Source organism: Pogonomyrmex barbatus, unplaced genomic scaffold (assembly GCF_055798465.1).
Source record: "Pogonomyrmex barbatus isolate J1 unplaced genomic scaffold, ASM5579846v1 scaffold3, whole genome shotgun sequence".
Taxonomy (NCBI): Eukaryota; Metazoa; Arthropoda; class Insecta; order Hymenoptera; family Formicidae; genus Pogonomyrmex; species Pogonomyrmex barbatus.
This window is the reverse complement of record NW_028297127.1, coordinates 7,672,528-7,695,019: the sequence shown is the minus strand read 5'-3', so window position 1 is coordinate 7,695,019 and position 22,492 is coordinate 7,672,528. Positions and strand designations below refer to the sequence as shown.

Sequence of the window (22,492 nt, the reverse complement as noted above, 5' to 3'; positions counted from 1 at the left end):
TGAGGCAGTTCTCGTAATGTCTGTCGGGCACGCCTGTTCTTCGTTATTTAGTTCCGGGGGAATTTGGTGGACCAAGTGATATTACCAACTCCGGGATTATTTAGAAGTCGGCGACCGCAAGGTCCCACAAATTCTGGCGCGCAAGGTGCGAGCGTAATACACCGCGCTGCACATTGCTGCTGGCGTATTTACGAACATGTGTTTCACGGGAATCGATGTGCTCGCCGGATATGACATTTCGATACTCGCGCAGTTTCCCCGATACATTTCATCGCAACTGATTAATACGCGTATCTTTCGCGTATCGATCGTGGTAAATTAACACACAGATATATCAGGTAGATTATATCGACCAGTGTGATAATAATCCCGAGTAAAAGTCTAATAAATACTCCCCTCTTCGTGATTACACATCGAAAAAATGTGCGCGGCGAGAGGTTTGAAGAACATATTTTCACAACAAACTGGACACGGCAATATATTTCTCCTGTCCTGCCATTCGCAGGTGAATGGCATCGCAGCAGTTATTGCCTCGCACAAAGTCTCCCTCGGTATTATCCGCTATTTCTTTTTTCAGAAAAAAAAAAAAAAAAAAACTTTGAAAATAGATGTACGGTGATTTAATTAAAAATTAATGACAAAATTCTCTCGCAAAATAATCCTCGCGTTACGTAGTGTATTACGAAATGTGATATAACGTGTAATGAAAATTAAAACGTTTAATTTGACATTTAAAAGCGAGCTTCTCCCTTTCTCGAATTTCGAGATATATTTTCGAGCGGATGTACTTGGGGATATTTTGGGGATTGTTCCTCAAAGGAAGGATTCATAATTTGGTCTTCAAAGTACGGATCGCTCTGCGAGATTTTGTTGTTCAATTCGTCAAAGGGTGCGCTACCCAAGTTTTATATAAACCTTTCAAAACGCTCTCGTACTAATGTAAAAGGCGATTCGCTCTCTCCGAGAAAACTCAGGCAAGTTATCCGCGCGATGTTATTCCTCTACTTAGAGTTTTGCAGCGTTTCATGCAAAACGAATGCAAAACGAGCGCGCCATCGCAGCACCTGGACAAACTCCGACTGGCAGAAACGAGGTAGAGATCGCCGGCGATGTTTCGGAACGGTATTTCGTGAACTAGAAATCCATGTCCGTTCGTTCGCGAGACGACGATATCGCAGACATATCACTCGCGATTTCCTCGCTCTTCTCTCCCGCTCGTCCCTCCCCGCGGACTTTCCTTCCAGCAACTCGGGGAATCACCGGCGGCAGGGACGAATAGGAACATACGGCAGACACGGAATATCGCGCGTCTTCGATAAAATGCGCCGTCAGCCGAAAAATATCCGAGTAACATCGCCGATCGATCCTTCAGTTATCGATACGGAGCCGTAAAATAAGAGTCCCGAATTCGTCTCCGTCATTCTTAATCGATCTCGAAAAATCATTTCCAAGTCGATCAGGAGAGATTTCACTGGAATCAGGATCGAAAATTCTATGATACATGAGTAATGATACATGAGTCTCGCTGTCTTAAGCTCGGAGCAACAAGTGCTAGTGACACTAAGGATTAAATATATGGATTGTCTGTAGAGTATAAATTTTTCTTCTGCCCGGTAAGTCTCTTCTAGTTATTGAGAAATAACGGAATTCGCTCTGGGAAACCTGTTCGAAAGCATCGAAGACATTCCGAAATGTAGCGGATCGTGTACGTGTCACACGGTCACGTGCACCGGAAGTCCACGCGGAGAGAGGGGAGGAAGGGGAGGAGAGAGAGAGAGAGAGAGAGAGAGAGAGAGAGAGAGAGAGAAGTACGTGCATCTTTCTTGCACATTTACCAAGTTCCTCCGGGAGACTTTTCTCGCGCCTCGACGCGACGGGTCGGAAACGTGACATATCGAAGTCAGTGTTTTATTTTTGTTCTCTTTCGTTTATGCGAAGCAACATCGCGCGCGGTATCGCCGGATAACACATAGTCGATCGAAAGTTCAACAAACTGTGTGTACTGACATCGCATCGCGTCAACAAACAATTTCGGTTACCTCGTGCACAAGTCACTCTCGCAGTTATCGAGATGCTGAAGTATTTCTTTTTTTTTTCTGTTATTGCAATTGCGATAAATAACGCGCACGCGATAGTTCAGGTTTTTAAAAACAATTGATTGTTACTCCGGGAGATGACCGCGGGACACGACATTACATTTGCACATTCAATATCGAAATTTTTTGAGACACGCGCGGATTTCGACTGCATTAAATATGAGTGTCTCGGATTAAACTTGAATTCGCAGTTGAATTTACTGAACGTGATAGCGCGCGCGATTAAGACTGTTCAATATATTGAGCTTTCCAGAAATTTCCAGAAATATATATATAAGTACGCTCCGCGTCGTTACCCGCGTCAAACTATTCATCGCCCGTAATTAGGTTTAATTGAGCACGCTTAGGAAGGCCAATTCCGTAAGAGGTTCGGAAAACTTTAACGACAGAATTTTATATTAACGTCACGTTCGTAACGACAGTTCCGAGCACGTGATATCACATTTTTCGTTTAATCTCAAAATCACAATTAACGTGCGTGCAACGTATATCAATTTTCAAAATATGCGAACAAACTTGCTCCTGTTTTCACATTAATTTTTGTTTAAACAACTATGGCATTTACAATGTTCCGCGCGTTATAATTGATACATATGAATATCCATATTAATATATTCACGTATTCCACAATATTCATTGTTAAATGCGAGGTTAACCGGATGTAACGCGCTATTTCATACATGTTTAACAACCGCGATATACCGCGAAATTTTTTTTAATTCAATCTCCCTCAACCGCGTCATCATGATAAAAAGTCAAGGATATTCTTCGCGCCGTAAATTTAATGCGGCCGGTAAATTTGTTGGCCAAGAGATCCGCCTTTTTATCAAGTGTCGTTAAAGCGAACAGGCTTACAGTCGTATAAATGCACCGCGCGTGATCGAGTTAAAATTTTATGGAAGCTTTCGCGAGCTTTTATTCGCGCGGACGAGCGCGAGTAAAAGGATTATTAACGCGAGTATGGAGAATTGGAGCTTTTTCCGCTCTCAAAAGTTCCTTAACGCGCAGAACCTCGCAGAACTTCCGGGAACGTTGCACATACATTCTCTCAGTTTCTCGCTGCAGTTTCAAACGGTACATCTCTGTCCCCCTTTTCAACATTTTTTTTCCCCGATATACGTAGACAAATTATGTAGCAACACGAATGTAAGCTGGATCCATTTTATTTTTTTTTTTTTAAATAAAATTTCAAAAAGGCAAAGGTTAAAAAATTCACAGCACCGACGTGGATTTTCGAATTTTTGGTCGAGAATTTCGACCGACGCGAAAAAGATGATGCGCCGGGCTGAGATCTCACGACAGGTTGGCGAGGGCAGAGGAAGATTGCGAAAATGGATCGCGAAAGTGCAGAATTCAAAGACGTGACATATCGAAGTCACGTCGTTCTTCCGTAGCTTTTCATTTAACCACACCGCCCTGCGATGACAAACTCGTCGATATACCTGTCATATGTGAATACGCGTCGAGTACACCTGCATCTACGTGACGTAATTCACGTTTGCCCATTTGCTTATTTAACACGGGAGACCTTTTCGAATTCATGCATTTGTAAGACGCGACATGTACAGTTGTCGACGCACAAATCAAAGTTTCGAAATAAAATACATTGCAAACGAAACGTTTTAAAATTTTATTGAAACACCGACAATTGCAATTTCTTGATGATCCACGCGGTCGAAAAAAAATCAAATAAAGGTAAAAGTCGAGAATAAAGGTAAAAAAATATCTCAACAATTAAAAGATTTATATTTTATCGTCAAAATTCATTTTTTTCGAAGAATAAACAAACAAATGTTAGATTTTTTGCTACAAAAAACAGTGTGGAAGCTGTATACCAAATTTCATTTCGCGGTAATACGGCCTTGTAGAAAATTTCCATGAAATTCATATCAAATATAGAATAAGCGTAGTATAGTCCGGACTTGCAAACTAAAATAAAATCTTATTTGACAAACGCGACTATTTCTTTCCAAGATATGTTTTATTTTCAGGTTCTCGGTATTTGATTCGATAATTTCTCGCATGTTCTAATCGATAAAGTGTACCAGACAAGTCTTGAAGGTCTCAGTAATTACGGTACAATCTTACGGCTTGACGTCACGCATATGCGTCTGGCGTCCTACGAAATCTCTTATTCGATAAAGTCTCGCGGTGTGTCGTAACTATAGTAGTACCGCAGAAAATGCATCTCGTCGCACGGCAACTTTCTACAATTCGCATCGCCTCTCGATCCTTGCAAACGTTGCTCTCGCAAACTAGCACACTCGTAATCCCGGTAAAAGTGTACTACGTAAAGCGCCTTTGGGTCTTACAATTTTGCAAGTTAAGCGAAAAATTTGTAATGTCGCATTTATCATCACATTTACCTTAGGAAAATATCGCGGTAACATCATTTGCCGTAAATAATATAACGAATAAAATAATATCCCGAAAAAGTATGCCGTGTTTCATCGGAAAAATAATATCAATACACAAACACCGCACTGTAATATTCTTATCGATTAATTGCTATTTAACTTTGAATAATTTATTATGTATAATAATTTTGTTTTCCAAGTAGCAAGAGTAAAATTATCTTTTTTTTTTTTTTAGTTAGATAACAAAAGGAAAATGAAATCGCAAGGAGGATCAAATAAAATTCCATCTGGGAATATAATGGGGAAAAACAAAATGCGATCAAATAATCAATCGTATTTTCTTCCATTACGTAATAGCCTGGAATGTAATATAGGGGAAGATAGCAAATCGTTGAAACAGGGTCAGATTTGATGATCGCCGATGCAATCGGACCTGCGGGTCGCAATATATGCGATGCAACATTATCACACGGCTTAAAACGTTAAACGGTCCAATGGGCGTGATGCAGACGAGATATCGAGGTTTATCGTCAAAGTTAAGAGCGTGTCTCATCGTGCCCGCTATCGCGTCGCTACCGCGAATATCACCGAAACGACCGCAATTCGGAACAATGAGACGACGTCGTGCCACCGACCAGGAAACAGGTGAAAGAGTTGAGTTGCGCGGATCGAACGGGTTATCGCGAGGTTATCAGCGTCTAAAACGACCTGCGCGCATTCTTGCAGCTTCGCCTAGTTGCCGCAATTTCGCAAACTTGATTTTCAGCATTCGCGCGTTGTAAGTGTAACGCACGAAAGAATACATCTATGTCGAGATAACGAGCACCATAAGGTCGGAAACGTCACTCCCGTGGTTGTATCGCCTTTCATTACGCAACTCTACTACTTGAAATTCTCACTCGATGGCGGATAACCGTTCCCGACAAGAATAAGATCGAAAATTCACGGTGACGCGCGATTTTTTCCGTGCCGAGCACGGAAGAATAAATTGAGTAAAAAAAATACTGTAAAATTAATTCTATATCTGTAGCTCGTGATTATGACCTCAGTTCATGTCAAGTGCATATTTCTTTTTTTTTTCTTTAATTGAAATGAATAAATTAAGATAATCTTAATAATAAATCTTTTTTAATTATATAATAATATTCCGCATTAAATATGGAATATAGATATCTATTTTACGAATGTGAATATAGTCGAAATTTGCGGATATCCCAATAGAATGTTTACGAATAGCGCCTCATTTGAAATAACTAATGCAAGCAAACAGCAATAACGCTTTATTCGGGGTTTTACCTCGGCACAGTTTAAATGGAATTTTATGAGCGATTTTGGAATAAATGCTGCTTCTCCAAATAGACCGAAGCATTAGTATTAGTACTTATTATGGCGAGATTGCTTTATATCTACCTTCCGCTACCAATTTAATTTTAGTTATGATTTGATGTATATATGAAAATTCATGTACAGATTGAAAATTGGAATGTTATCTCATAAAAGGAATACTAAACAATTATAATTATAAATTTTCAGAATAAATCGGGGAATATATAACAAAAAATATTCATGGCGCTTTGTCTTAACCAAATTGTCCAAAACAGATTAAATTTTGGTTATAATTTTTTATAACTTAATATTAATTAATATTTCGGATTTCTTTTAAAGAGAAAGCGCACATAATTTGCGATATAAAGAAAGATGTGAAAAATTAAACAAGAATTAATTCACAATGGTTAATACTAATTACAATACTAATAATACTAATGATACTTATAATACTATATAATTATATTACTTTTATTCGTGTGTTAATTTTTTTTATTCTAAGTGAAAAAAATACATTTAAGCAAATAATTGCTCGGCAAATATAGCTCTCTTTCGAAAACTTCTTGCGGAACAATATGAATGATGAGCTTCTACTTATCTCATCAAAGAAATTTCGTGAATCGGATAATCCCACACTGGGGCACAAATAGAAGCGAAATCTCTTCTATTGCATAAGTGGGATCCACAAGCGGAGGCAAAATAGCTACACTCTTTAATGGAGGCGTGTTTAAAAAGCGAGAGTCGGGCTTAATGAGGCGAGTTACGTGTCTATCCTGGTGCCTCGCGATATCTCCTCGCGTTCTATGACGCAAAGAGTGAGATGGCGGGAATAATATTCACGAGAGAATAATAATTCTCGCTCTCGTACCCTACATTTGTCTATTACGCCACGCGCAGCATACTGCGAAAAATTACAATAGGCAGTGTGGCATAATTTAATGCGTTACGCCTATAAAAATTGCACATTTTATGCCACAACGCATAACAGCAACGAAAGACGTGAGACGCAGATCGTTTGCAAAGAGTTATCGGATCGTATGGCAGAAAGGATATGTCGAATGTGTAACGAACAGATCGAAGGACCAAAGGACAAATGCGAAAGAGATAACGGACATAACCGTGAAATTTTATCGCGTTAACCGATATAGATTTCAATCAACGTACTGCAGCGCTTGTTTAACGGATATGTGCATTGTACTGAGAATAAATTCGAGTATCGGTTTGTTGAAAATTTTCGAATGATCCGGACTCGGCTGATAACGGCAAATGTTATATCTCTGAAATTTCCGTTATGTCTCTATGGAAAAAAAAAATAAAACATATGCTGAAATCAGGCTCTCATCAAGTTATGCGTATGAGGTTAATCGTAAAATAGCTGGACCGTTAATCGATGAAGCTGTCAGCGCGATGTTGGCGTCTGCTAAACTGCTACACTTTACACATACAACGAACGTTATTACCGCCAATTCGTGCCATGCCATTTCATCTTTCACATGCGGATACATTGGCATTCTAATTAAAACGGAATAATTAATTAATCTTCATTAATCCCTCAAGTAGGATATTTTGATGTAACAGTCAAGGATTTAAGAATGAAACTATTGCGAAAGCAAATAACTCACACGATTCCAAGCGCTCACAATCGACACATATTTCGCAAGCTGTGTGGATTAAAAAAAAAAAAAAAAAAAAAAAAAATATCAAGGAAGAAATCCAGTAACTCGCTATAAAATCCGCTGTAACTAAATTAAATGGTAAACTCTGTTACATATTGTTTGTACGCGTCTCTGATCTAACGGAGTTAAACCGTTTACAGCATACAGCATATAAAACCGAACGACAAGGGTGCATCGACAATTACCAATAAAACGGAGAGGATAGCACGCGTTACATCACGATTGTATACAATTGTTTTACAGCTCGGCTTTCACGGCTCTGCGCGATTTATATCGCCGTTGGCTTTCGCGCGACTGCTATTTTACCGCGGCTACGTCGCCGGAAGCGGTTCTTTTTGCACAAGAGGCCGGAATAACGTCAGCCCGTTATTCGCAATGAGAAAAACAGTCGTAAACGCGGCTATCTTCGATTGCGCTTGCACACCTTTTTAGATATTACCGGCGTTAATCCGATGGTTATATCGCGAGCCGACACGTAGAGCCGCCGATCGTGGAGCATCCACTATTTCCGCGAGATTTTCTTACGCGCCTTACTTATATATAGAATTAGGAATTTGTTATTAACGTAATAAGATAAATCATTTGCATAGCGGAACAAGTTTCCAAGAGGGAAATTTATTACCGGCATTAATCCGATATCCATCCGCGAGTTTACCAGTCGGTTTACCAACCTCCGAGAAATCGTTCTCTCGAACTCCATTCGGATTTCTGCATCACTGCACAGGAAATTGGATAAAAAAAATTGTTATAAATGCAATGAAATAAAGTATTTTAAGTATCAAGACGTGAGAATTTTTCGTCACAATCCGGGAAGAAATTTATTCTACATTCCGCGGGGAATTTCTTGGCGCTTCAGAGTTGTGACGATTCCACGATAATCCGAGACACGTGTAACTCCATTTCCTCGGGGAAAATAAAAAGCCGTCAGCGATACGATCGTCGCCCGATCGTTTCTGCCGTCGTCACAAGGATTTCACGGTCCTTGTACACAAGTCTTTACTATCGCCATCTCTCTCCCTCCTCCCCCCTCTCCTCCTCCGTTCTCACACCATTCATTAAATTCTATTACGTCGTTTTTTTCACTCTCGTTCCGTCGCAGCGAGCGCGTCTTCGAATCTCCGGACTTTTAGATGAGATATCTCGTTTTACTGCTCGACGGGAAATAAGCAGAATTTACGGACCGAACGGGAGGGTAACTCGGCGCGAAAGTCGCCGCACGACTCTGATCGTTGATCTCCTTTCCGTTAACGGTATACGCAGATTTTTTTTCGAAGACTTTACATCGCGACGCGAATCTCGGCGTCGTTGGCAGACGAGTGATTACGTTTATCCGCGTTGATCTTTATTAGCATGATTCTAATTGGGTCGCGACTCTTGACGAAAGGATGTACCGCACGGAAAGTTGATTGAGATATCTCAATGTTCTCTTTGGAAAATATCTTACTCGGGAAAAATTAAAATATTGAATATTTCATATACAAGTACATCGACAAAAATATATCTATTTCTTCATCCCTAAAAATATATCATAATCTCGTTCGTATATCTAATCGATTTCAATCGATTTAAATTTTGCAATTCGTCTCGCGTAAATTTTTAAATTTTTCAACTGAAAGCACAAAAAAATATAATTAGCGTAACGGAGTTAGCTATAAAAATAATTTCGCTGACTGTTATTTATAAATACGTGCGTTTTAAGCGAAGCGCGGTTGGCTTTCGCCGACGCTCTCGTCTCTCTCTCTCTCTCTCTCTCTCTCTCTCTCTCTCTCTCTCTCTCTCTCTCTCTCTCTCTCTCTCACACCACCTTATACCAGATGCACGATATATAAGACAATTATAGCTCCTCATTTTGAGTATTGTGCGACGTTGTTGATTGACATGGGTGAAACGCAGTTAAGCAAATTGCAAAAAGCGCAAAACCGAGCTATGAGAGTCATACTGCAGTGTAATAAATATACCAAGGTGGAACATATGCTGCAAACGCTGCAGTTTATGTCCATAAGACAGAGGCTATATTATAATGTGTGTACGTTTATCTTTAAGGTTGTGAATAACATGCTACCGGAACAATTAAAAGATCAATTAGAGCTAGTGGGGAATAAAAATGATAGACAAACGCGACAAACCGGAGATATTATAATAAGATTTCGTAGAACAAGGAGTGCACAAAAAAGTATGTTCTACGAGGGAGTAAAAATGTACAACGCGTTGCCAGCCACAATGAAAAGATGTGAAAAACTAGAAATGTTTAAGCGAATGTTAAAAGAGCATATATTAAGTATAATTTAAGTGTGTATCATGTATTTGCAAAATAGCTGAGAAAGCTAAATAAAGTCTAATCAATCTCAATCAATCTCTCTCTCTTTCTCTCTCTCTCTCTCTCTCTCTCTCTCTCTCTCTCTCTCTCTCTCATTTAGTTATATAAAATACAGTGTCCTTTCGCCCATTTTCCTATCCAGTTATCCCCCTTCATCTCCTCGCTGCAACGCAGCATTCCTATTCCACATCCAGGCATGAGCACCTCGGCTTGTTTGGATGGGCAGCATACGGTACGGTGCGGGATCGTCGACACGAAGGTGTGCGAGCGAATGCCTACCGCGGATGCACGTGCCAACTCGCAGGGATACAAGCTGGTGTTACGAGCGTACATTTGTGCGTGCGGTATCTGTGGGTGTGCATTTACGTGTGGGTGTGTGTGGTGTGTGTGTGTGTGTGTGTGTGTGTGTGTGTGTGTGTGTGTGTGTGTGTGTGTGTGTGTGTGTGTGTGCGTGCGTGCGTGCGTGCGTGCGTGCGCGCTGATATACGCCGAGCACCGTATATATGGACCGTACACACGACCGACGTTGGAGAGCAACGTATGTGGTTACGACTGGTGCACGACGTGACAGAAGCACCTATGTACAGTCGCACATATATACAGGGTGTTCCACAAATGACATGTGTACATGTGTAGGAGAAACAGATGTGGGAGATTATTTATTTTATATATATGTACGTGAAAGAATATCTTCAAAATGTTTCGATGTGTTTATTAATAATTTTACGTTTTCTCTCTCTCTCTCTCTCTCTCTGCGCGCGCGCGCGCGCGCGCGTGTGTGTGTGTATGTGTGTGTGCATATTTTATATTTGACGATATATGTGCTGTTCAATCTCGCCAAGCGATTGTAATAGCAAACTTCAGAAGCGTAATGATGGAATCTTGTTATCATTTAGCTCCGAGTGGATTTTACTTTAACAAGTTTGACATGGAAATTAATTAAATTGAAAAGCCACCTAATCCATACAGTAAAATATTATAAATAGCAGACAGCTCGCTAGATCCGGCATCGCTCCGCGGTAATCGCTCCGCGTAGTAAATTCCAGTAGTAAATCGTTATTTAACGTTTGGCACTAAGTCTGCAATGAATTCAACTTTGTCATTCAACGTGTTACTCAAGACATTCATGAACGATGTCTCCGGAAAGTCTCTCTCTCTCTCTCTCTCTTTATTCAGTCGCACGTTGCGATCCGTTAGCACATCCTCTGGGTCATCGACCATGCGGCCGCTACGCGTAGGAGATCGCGCGCAGGTAGCGATGGCCCTCGATCCAATATTCACTTGCAAATTGTCAAGTACTGCAAGTACGGATTGTAATGCCAACAATTCTGAAGATATCGCGATCTTAACAAGCATCCGTACTGCAAGTACGGATGCTTGTTAAAATCGCGATGTCTTCAGAATTGTTGGCATTACAACGAGTACTCGACCGCCGCTTGAATGCACAGCGATGTACTGTATATCTTAAAATAATATTACAAGTAATATTACGTATTGCTTATTACCCGTTCTCTCTATCTCTCATGTAAGAAAAAAAAAAAAAAACCAAAACTGATGTTCTTAGCAGCAGCCAGAAGCGAAAACATCCATCCATTTTAAAACAGAAATGAAAACATATCGTATATTTTGTACAATTAATCTTGCGCCTTTACCGCAAAATTCTCGCTTCAAACGTTTCACGATATTTTCCACAATCTTTTATACAAGTCGATATTTTTATTTCAGACATATAAAAAAAGTTGTAAGTTTATTGATAGTTTTTTTTTTAAATATTTGCTTCGAGACATACGAAGAAAAGCGATTGCTGCAGTTTATTTATGGCTCATTATTTTCAACAGCACGAACGATTCGATACTTTTTTAAAAAGTAAGTGACAATTACGATTATTAGCTTCGGTAGTTAAAAAAAAAAAAAAATTAATGTACGTCGTGAATTATACAAAATGACGCGTGAGAGTATCGGCGCCATCACTACTCGCAGCTTGCGTTTGCAAGTATCCTCCGGCGGATCCTGACCTCGCCTCGAGCTCCCGTGTGGTATTCCAACTTGAGATACCCCCCTCAAGTAAAGGAGATACTTCCAGTACGAGTGCGTGGCATGCGAATCCCGTGGGATCCATGCGCGGCGTGTTATACGAGGAGCTCCGATAAACATCGCGTGCGGAAAAATTACTTTTTCATTTTCACTTTTGCGTTACGCAAAATTATACAAACTGTTACCGAAATACCTGGATCAAGCCCCGCGCTTCGAAACAAGGGAAACTCTACGTACAAATGTGGAATGTACAAAAAAGTAGCCGCATTAATCAAACCTAAGGCGAAACGAGCGCTTTTGGAGTTGTGTAAAGGAAGTTTTTTGGAGTTGTATAAAAAAATTGTATTCAACGGCAAATTTAATATATATTTTTGTAATCGAAAGTGCAACGTAAATGTAAGTTGCTTAATATTTTTTTTTTAACATACCGTGTACCGATATTTAAAATATAAAAGGCTTGAATTTACAGGTTCGTATGAACAATCCCAGTCGGAGCTTAATATGCCACTCATGTTTCTGTGACAAAAATTTCCAGCCCATCCATTTCCATGAATGACCCGACCTGCACGGGTTTTCCGTGTCACCCCGTATATGGCATAATACCGGGAAAAATCCTGCAACGCAAAGTTCAGTCGGGTCGACCAGTCCGCCGTATACGATAAATCACTTTCCGGACGGCCGTACATCTGTTCCAGTAGTTTCGGATCGTATCTATCATATCCAGCGCGTTGAAACGTCCCCGTGTGCTTCGTTACGACCGCCACGAGCTGCGTACGTGCCCTTCTTCCCCCCCCCTTCCCCCCCGTCGCACGCAGGACGTCCTCCACGAGAGCGTAATCATGCGATATGATTTCGGTTAATTAACCGCTACGGCTTGCAATTAGAGTTCGGACTCGGCACCGCGAGGAACTTTCGTGGAAGCTGAAGCGAAGCGCACATTATTGTCGAGCGCACATTATTGAATTTGGATGCGCAATTTGACGATTTGCGATTTAACAGTGCGCGTATATATACGCGCTGCGATTGGAATACCAAAGCTTAGAGAGCTCTCGATACGAGCGTCGATACTGTTATATATCCCTTGGAAGAAATGATGATTTGATAGTCCGCACACATACGAGGGAATTGCGGAAGAATATATGTCGGAGGAAGTCGGAAGACATGTTACGCAACGCACGTACAGAATAAATGCCGCGCGTCTGTCCGATAAAGGTGAAGCGACATGCCAGAGTAACGGTTTATCATTAACCACACGGTATATCGGGGCCCCAGGATCGTGTCCAGTTGGAAATAGTCGGAGCAGTACATTGAAATCACCTCTCTTCAAATCAAATCTTGATACAAAATTTAAAGACTATTACGAGACTATCTTTGATCAAACGTATTTCCTTTCAATTACTAATTCAATTCTGTTGCAATTATCGTTTTAAAGGAAATGTGTGATTTGAAATGTTGGTAATTCAATTTCAATTATAATTATAGTTTCGGACGTATGATTTGAAATTTTGCTAATTTTACACGGGAAAAACAGTTTTTTTTTTTTTTGCTAAAGTCTTTAAAAATGTGGCGAAAACAGATCTGAAAATAATTTTAACGTAAGACGTTCAGGTTTGGTTACTAAAATAATAAAAATATTTGTAATATTATCATCTCAAAATTATTTTCAAATGTGCATATCTCGCCAAATTTTTTTCAGCAAAATTGTTCTTTCCATATACACGACGCAAAGAAAAATTGTTTCCTAAAACTTTCGATTAGGAAAAAGATGAACTTTATTAATCACATCCAATCATCAAAAGTACACATTGCGTAGTCTAAGGAATTTCATACTCGTGCTAATAATTCCAAAGTGTACTTATATATCTCTCTCTCTTTTCAAGTTATACCCAACTTTTATCGATACTTCTTCGAATACTCCGCGGAAAAACATATGATATGTAACGCGACGTGTACTTTCTAAATTTATGAAAATATCAACGAGATGAATTACGAGGTATCACCTTTGCGTATTAATTCGTGTCGTGCATTACATTCGCATTAATTCCATTTCAAGCGCAAGCTAATATCGATAGAACAGACCTGGAACGCGACCGCGCTTAATTTAATAACGACTATATACGGGCGCGTGAGATTGAATTTATGAAGTCGCAAACTTCCAGTTTTACGTTCTAACGAGATTACAAGTTCGCAACCTTTTCATTCCGGCGGAACCGAAATGGTACGGGGCGCCCTCATATATAAAACGCCCAGGCGGAATCCTTTAATTTGATCGTAATAAGAGACGCGATAATCCCTTCGTGAAATTCCATCAAATTTCGTTCCTCATTATTATATACCTAACATTTTCAAAACTTTAAGTTAAAGAAATTTTCCTTTAATGCTCTAATAAAATGATAACGCACAGTGTTCTCGGGATAGACGGGGTAAGAAAAATATTATTTATTCTTTATGAAATATAGCATTTGTTTTTAACGACGAGCCATCGTGGAAACTTATCGCGTCAAATTTTAAATTTCCGTTATTTTTTAAATTCGAGATTTAATGCCCCTATAAACTTCTAACTAAGCTTGAAATTAAAATTTTTATTAAAGTAAAGACCACTTCAAATTGCATGATAACTAATGTTGCATTATTTATGAGCGTCTCTTGATTCGAGGGAAGCCCTTCACTTTGCAGTTGCTCAAAATTGTTAATACCTTGATTAATACCATCTCCGCTAGAAGAAGTATAAATCGATATCAAATTTTACAAAGCACATTATGTATTTTTCATTAATTATTAGATGTCTTGTAATTATAATTAATACATGTATAGTTGAAATTATTTACAACTGAACTGCATAATAATATAATGTATTCGGATAAAATTGCGATTTAAATTTCCAACGGCAAATTTTTTGCGGGAAAAATATCCGCTCAAATTAATATCGACAAACGCTTTAAAGCGTTTCTAAAAGCGCAATGAGATATATCTCGATGCAATAATGATAACAAATACGTTCTATATTCGGACGTACGACTCCGCGAGAGATATCTATCACGCGAGCTCATTTGTAGCTCCCCCATAATCACGACAATCAAGTGCCCATTTCAGCAATATGATCAAGGCGACGTATTGTTTGATTAGTCTGACAAAGACGATGGGACTGATAGATGTCTTAATGGGGCGCAGAATGTAGTAGGTCAAATTCATAAAGAGCTCCCAAGATCTTGCATTCGAAATAGAACAATTAAAAACTGCAGCCTCCCCCATTTGTATCGATTAGACAGAAGAGCGAGATAAGTCAAACAGAGAATAAAAAAGAAAATTCTTGATAATCGAATTTCATCTCGCGGAAGAACTTGACAACTTTAATTTGGATATTGATCCTGTCTGTTTCGAACACAGTTATATTTTTCATGCAGTTTATTTTATGATAACAAAGAGATCTTTCTTGCAAATTAAATTCGTATTAAATTGACGTAAAAAAGTTCTTTATCATGTTAAATATTTCCTGCATAAAATCTCGCTATTAGCATAAAATTTCTGACCCACTTCAAAAATATTCAGTAATCAGCAGCAGCAAATAGAAAATTAATATTTCGCAATTTCACAAAGCTTTATTTCACGTGCGCGCGCTAATTAGATTTTAATGCTATTTATAATTAACGATGCGAGAACGCATAAAAGTTACTAAAATAATATGGGGCCGACAATATGAAGCTTTTTCAATATAGCGAGTGTTTACCGGCAGCACATATTGAGACCGATTCAATATCGTTGTGACTTTGACTTCGACTGTTTTAATCGTTCATCCTGCATCCAACTATTTCATTGCTTTTTACTCAAATAGCATTGGCATTGTTACAGCCGCGTATCCAATTTCCAACAACGAGTTCAACATATTTTATCGGTTTCGAGTCTCCTTTTGGAACATATCGAAAATTACAACGTAAGAACCTTCCGGGCAGACCTTGAACATTACCGATAATAACGATATATTCCGAAGATGCGTGCTACTTTTATGGCTTGTGCATTCGAAAATGCTTGATGCTTCGAGGGCTCGCCGCGAGCCTCTTTCGCAGCAAGCTGGTCGAAGTTTCCCGAGACCCGTAGACCTGGGACTTTCGTTCCGAGAACGATTCCGTGTTCGTTCGTTCGTTCCTGCATAAACACAAGTCCGGAGATCCCTTCCACGCGGAATGGACTTTCACCGCGCGGCATTCGCCAGCACCTCGGCCGATGACGATCGGCCGACCTTGCGTGCCGCGAGTAGTACCGGTATTCAGATTACGTGGAATATACCAACTCTCCTCGGTATTACAAGTCGAGGCGAGATAGGCCGAAGAGATTCCGGCCGCGAAAAAAACGCGAGATTTTTCGAACTTGAATGATGACGATGATGATGAAACCAATATTGACAAGTTGAAAATCAACGAGAAATAGAAGGGAAATATGAAAAAGAACTTTTCTCAATTTTTATAATAATAATTACACGATTAGAAGTAGAGATGAGATTTGTAACGAATTCCGAGAACTGGAAAATTTATTTAAAATATTACTTATGCTAATATCACTAATAAGTAACTTAATCATCTTAATGAGTAATATATGAAATGTCCAGAAATTACATTGTCTTTGGGCCACTTAATATCGCTGGATTTTTCAAATAGCGAGAAAAAAAGTATTACAACATATTAAAGTCCAATGAGTGCGTATTTGCAAAATTCCTTCCGCTATATTTATTAAACTAAGACTCGCGCGTTGTTGCAAGAGAAAGAAGACGAGAGAGGGCAGAATGAGAAAAGGGGATGAAATTTCAAGTCCCGTGATATTCGGTTTCAATTAAATCCGAGGATTCGCGCGCTTAATGAAAAATGTGCCGGGAACTTTCCGCTTGAAGCGCTCTTCTCCTTCTCGGGGAATGATTATTCACCGGATGCACCGCGCCGTTGCACCTCTCGCGGAAAGCCGTCGTTTCCTAGCCGCGGCTTTATAAAGCGTATATCCCTCGGAACGCAATGGCGACGCGAGGAATATCGAAAGCAAATCCGCTCGCTCGCGCGATTTCCACAGCGCGCGCGAGCGATCTCGACTTCCGACTTTGCTCCGTTTTTAATTCGCGCACGCGGTAACTTTCACACGTTTTCGCAGGACGCAACCGTTATGCCAGACGCTCGCGTGAAAAGGAAGCAACATACGGCAACAACGTTCGCAGGCCTGTGGTGTAATATTTCTTAACCCCGCCTGCGTCCTGGTAATTTTACCAGGAGTACCTCGCCATTCTCTTCCGTATGAAAGAGAGCCGACGTGAGTGACGCAAAGTGTAACGAAAAGCCATCCATCCATTTAAATTAATAGAGAATTTAATTAAAGAAATTATTAAAAGCACATGCCGCGCGATAATTTTTCGATGCTTTCCGCTATATTTGAATCCGCTCGCCTGTGCGAGGGAGTTGTTTGTGACGAGAAAAAAAAAAAAAAAGTAAATCTCTCTCTCAGATGTAAGCGTGGCCGATGAAGAATTGATTCGCAAAGTTGATTAAAAGCCGTTCTCGTTGAAACGACTAAAATCACACGGGAAGATCGATTTTTCGATGGAGCTTTTCCGCTGGACGCTCGAGGAATATTCACGAAATGCCACGAAACAGTTAAAAAAATACTCCGACATCGTCGATCCAGCGTGTCTATCTCGCGAAGTAGCTGCTCAAGGGTCGAAAAATCGGCGCGACCGCGGGGCGCCGTTTACGCGTGTTTTAAAATCAATGGGTGATAAACGAGGACGCGATCGGCAAACAATACGCCGTGGTACAGAATATTGCGCTGCTGCAATAACCCTGTATAACTTTGCTTTTACCTCGGCGAGCATGCAGCCGAAATACGGCCAGGTAAATATTTGAATGCTCCTCCTCCTCCTCCTCCTCCTCCTCCTCCTCCTCCTCCTCCACCTCTTCTTCCTCCTCCTCTTCCATATAAAATATAAAATCCGCGAGTAAGGGCGCTGAATAAAAACACCTGAGCGATACGTTCTTGTGTTATTTTGCTTAATTACCATCTGCGACGAAACCGCCGATTGTTTATTTCCATTAAAACGCGACGGTAACACTTTTAAAGTGTTAATCAAGTTTGCGTCGCATAGAGTGTTTCGTTTTCCGCTGAACACGCTGCTTTGAAATAACACGGAAAAGAATCTCGAAAATTTGCTTGAATAATAATGCAAGCACCGCCAAAAGTATTGTCTCTTCTCTGACAACACTCGACGGAAATTTTTAGAGCTCGGACACAATAAATGGGAAATAAAGAATCAAGTATAAAAAATTGTTAACAGAAAATTATTTTTGCCAAAGAAAAGAATACTTCAGTATTCATTGAAGCATAATTTTTCATACAAAAAATTCTCGATTCTAATTCCCTACATAGAGAAGACAGTTCTGCTGGCAAACCTAAAAATTTCGCCAGATCGGAAAATAATTTTATTATCTGGACTGCCAAAATTATTATAGATAGGATGCTTAAGTATGACTATTACAAAAATGTTTTTATCTTCTGGGAACCAATTTGAACGTCGTACGTAATAATATTCGGAAGTTCAACAAAATTATTTTCGGACTTCTGTATTCGGTCAAATTTTTAGATTCGTCAACAAAATTTTTCTCTCCGCGTACGTTTGACTCTTTCCATTATGTTCGAAATCCTTTACAAATCCGGATTAGTCGCGTAAAATCATTAAGATGTAAAAGAGTGAGGCGGCAATTATGAGAGAACGGAGAGACTACCGTTCTCTCGTGATATTATTTCAAGGGTTAACGCGGACGACGCTCTCTAAATGGCAGCGTACACACAATGTTGCACCGGGAGACCGCACGGCGATCCCGGTTCATTATCGCGACTGCTCGCGAGGCGAACTTAGACCGCGAGTTCCGTAATTGCTCCCAGCGAAGTGTTACATCCGCATGGGCGCGAAAACAAGCCGAAATTGAGTAAGGTGTTCGTGACCGGCGAAAGTTTGCATTAACGACATTACGTCCCTCCATGTGTCCCGTGTAAACAAGATTCTGTCTGAGTGGTAGGTGCGCATTTTCAATAGATGATCTTTCGCGAGATTAGTTCGTTCGAGACTCCAACCGTCGCGACAAAAAGCAAAATTGCATACTCGTAATATCACAGCGGGATCTTCGTATAATGATGAGTTTGCTCGTTCGGTAACTGATAACCGATGATAACGCAAAGGGACGGACTGTTATATGTTACAAATAATTACAAAACACACATCGTTATGTCATCATAATTATGTTATATTGCTCGTTAAAAAAAAATTGATATCGTTAAAATAGGATATTGGATTTATAACGTTCGCGCCAATAACATTTCAAATATTATTGTTTAACGATCATTGTTATAAGCTAAAAGTTATTTGAAATGTATTTCAATTATTCATTATTTTGTGTATGGAAATATTCGAATGAGAAATTGTATTTTTTCATCTAGCTCGGCTTTATGTTGGTGAAATTCAGTTATATGCCATATATGCCATATTTTACAATTGGATATATTTTCTCCTTTTTTCCGCGCTTCACAAAATTAAATGGTGTAAATATTAATATCTAGGTTATGCACAAGTCGAAAATGGACTGTATGTAATGTACAATGAGGAAGACTAATTAACATGAATATAGAACATGGTCCAGTACCAAAATCATTTATGTTTCAAAAATTAAAAAAGATCCATCTAAAAATTTCAATACAGATTTCCCTGTTGTTCGATCATATTAAATTATTATTAATAAAATGTCTGTCCAGTCAAATAAAATTGCGAGAGAATCGAGAGATCGTTACCAGTTTTCAATATTTAGATATCTTCAGAACTAATGTCAGATCAGAATCAATTTAATAAAATAAAATCCAATTTACGACATTAAACAGTAAAAAAATTTTCATTATTTTTATTTAGTCCTATAAAATCTAGCTTGCCAATGAATCTCTCATTTTCAATCGTTTATTTCGCTCATACAGCTCGCATATATAGCTCGGAGGCTATTGATTTCAATATATTAATTAAAATACCTTGATATTAGAATTTTATTTTCAAAATGCGTCAAATAAATAAATTAGATACATTGCGATTACAGTAAAATTAAAATTTTATAAGTTCAAACGAATAAAACCATAATTCGCAAATTACGGCTTGAAATTTCAAATAAATCTCTAATTTATAATCACAGAAAATGTAACCTTGGGTTATTCTTGCTCAGTCTTGTAAAAACGTGGAAAAAACGAGAAATTCAGAGAATTCCAAAAATAATACTTGATTTGTAAATTATATATTTTGAAATATCAAAACATATAATTTTGATATTTCAAGTTTAAATCAAATATTTTATCAAGAAGAATAATTTCTTATGCTAAGTCTTAATTATCGTTGGCCAGTTCAAATGCTACACAGAAGGAATAGTTTTGTTGAAGTATTTAAAAATGTATAAATACAAATTTGAAAATAACTTTGAGTCAAAATAATTATATACCTTAAATATGATAATTGCTGCAAAATTATTTATATTCTAACTAATTAATCAAACATCTTACATAAATATTTTGATGAGCCAAAAACAAAATTATCTTCAGATTTATTGATCTTCAGATTTATTATCTAGCCAAATTTTTAATATACTTCAGCAAAACTGTTTTTTCTGTGTGTGTGTGTGTGTGTGTGTGTGTGTGTGTGTGTGTGTGTGTGTGTGTATGTAAAATATAATTGCAACTAATTGAATATAAAGTGCATTAATTTTCCTTCATGCAAATCTAGGAGAAAATAAATTCAAAATTCACACAGTTTAGTTATTCTGTTTCTCCCTCTTGTTTACATCTACATTCTTCTGTTTTGTTTCAGCCGTTTTAGTTTCTTTTTACGAGAACTAAATTCAGGAGATATATATAGTTATCCTAAGTATAATGCAAAAATACGAGAGAATGCAGCTAAAACGAACGGATAATTATAGGCTTAAACGAATAGTCATACATGTTGATTCAAATCTTACGCTCAGTCACGGTTATCGCGCATCTTTGTAAAATGCGGTCGCTTTGCGAAAAATAGAAGAGACTTACCGAGCGGCGACAATTCGTTCCGCGTGTCTGCCCGTCATCCTCGAAGAATCCTGGGCCGATTGTGCTGCGTGGGATGAGTCACGGCGGCAAGCAGATCACTCCATGCCAGGGACTCGCGCGGCGGCTACGCGCGCGCACCAGCCTTCGAAGCAGAGGACGTTTCTCTCTCGTGCGGGCTTCTTCGTTCGAGCGGGAAACGAAACGAAACGTGCCCGCACGCGGAACGCAAATTCCGAGAGGATCCCGACCGTGACGAGTCGGCGTGACGCGAGTCGCCGTCGGGATCCTAAGGCCGCGCGACCGCGCGCGAAATTCAGGAAATTCAAACGCGGATTCGCTCGCCTCGCACGTGTAAAATATCAAAAGTCAAGCCTTAGCCGTTTGTTTATTCTTAACTCTCAAGATTGAAGGGGCCACCCGTCTCGATCACAAGGTTGCGTGATACCAGAGACACGCGCGCGTGCGAAGTTAATACGGCGCGCGACTAAGGAACTAAAGAAACTACGATCGAGTTAGTTGCTTCACGCGTCTAAAAGATCAAGTCAATTAAGCGGAGACTCAGTGTACTTTGATTTATTCAGTTCGTTACGCGCGAAGGTAGGCATTCGCAATTACGGTCCCTCCATTTGTGTTCGGACGACCATAATTGCACGCATACACGTTCGTTAATCTTTACTGGCTCGGAGTAATTAATAATTAATCATTCGAGTTTGTGGACGTAATTAGGCGGAATTTAATCTACTATGTGGATATAAACCGATTCACTATGTGAGACGACAAAGTAAATAACGAATATCAAATATATTATTCGTAAACGCATTTTCGAAAAAATGTAATATTATCAAATACCAAGCAGATTTCGCTACGGCGTAACGTGAAAATATTAATCGCTCGAATCCGATAAAGAGAAAGAGCTTCATCGACACTCCGTAACTTGCTTTTCATTAAATTCGATATAGAGGCTTTAATCTTCCCTTGTTGTAATAAACAATCACAGCTCTTTATGAGAAAGATATTATCAACAATATTTGATCAAGAGAACTTTTACAATATACTATTTAAGATTAACAAAATCGGGTGGATAATAAAATATATCAGAAATAATGGTTTCCATGAAATAATATTCCACTCGTTTACATTTAATAAATGATAAATGTTCTAATGAAAGATGAAACTCACGAGATATTGAAAGCTGTCGTAAATTTTATCGATTATATATATATATATATGTAATTTAAACTCAAGTTTCTCAGTTTTTTTACAATTTTAAATGACTCCACCAATCGAAAACAATGAACATCGATTGTAAACATCGATATAAAGTACCTTCAATGTAACAATAGGAAAATGAAGAAAATTAAAATAAAAAAAATTTCTTTCCCCTTAAGTTAAAGGATCTGAGTAAGGATCTTCTCCTTCTATCATGTCGCAATTTAAAAATAGCAAGGGAATCACCTGAATGACGTCACGCGAACGGAGGCCGGCTCCAGCAGATGACTTCGTTCGCTCTGAAACAACGTCGAACGATACGAACGACGATACGAACGACGATACGAACGACGTCGAGCGAAGCGAGCGAAAAAGGAAAGGAGATTGCGCTCTTTC

At 39.1% G+C, this 22,492-nt stretch overlaps 1 protein-coding gene across 5 annotated transcripts in view; it reads right to left on the bottom strand.

The window, feature by feature from the left end:
- Positions 1-22,492, bottom strand: part of Cad87A (cadherin 87A) — a 178,697-nt gene that overhangs the window by 155,410 nt on the left and 795 nt on the right. For 3 of the 5 annotated variants that reach the window (XM_089079860.1, XM_089079861.1, XM_089079859.1), the window contains exon 2: positions 20,888-21,029. In XM_089079860.1, coding sequence (XP_088935986.1) covers positions 20,888-20,925 — 38 coding nt within the window. In that variant the 5' untranslated portion in view covers positions 20,926-21,029. Of the gene's footprint in view, positions 1-20,887; positions 21,067-22,342; positions 22,396-22,492 lie in introns of all 5 variants that reach the window. The other 2 variants (XM_089079863.1, XM_089079862.1) reach the window with 2 other exon arrangements.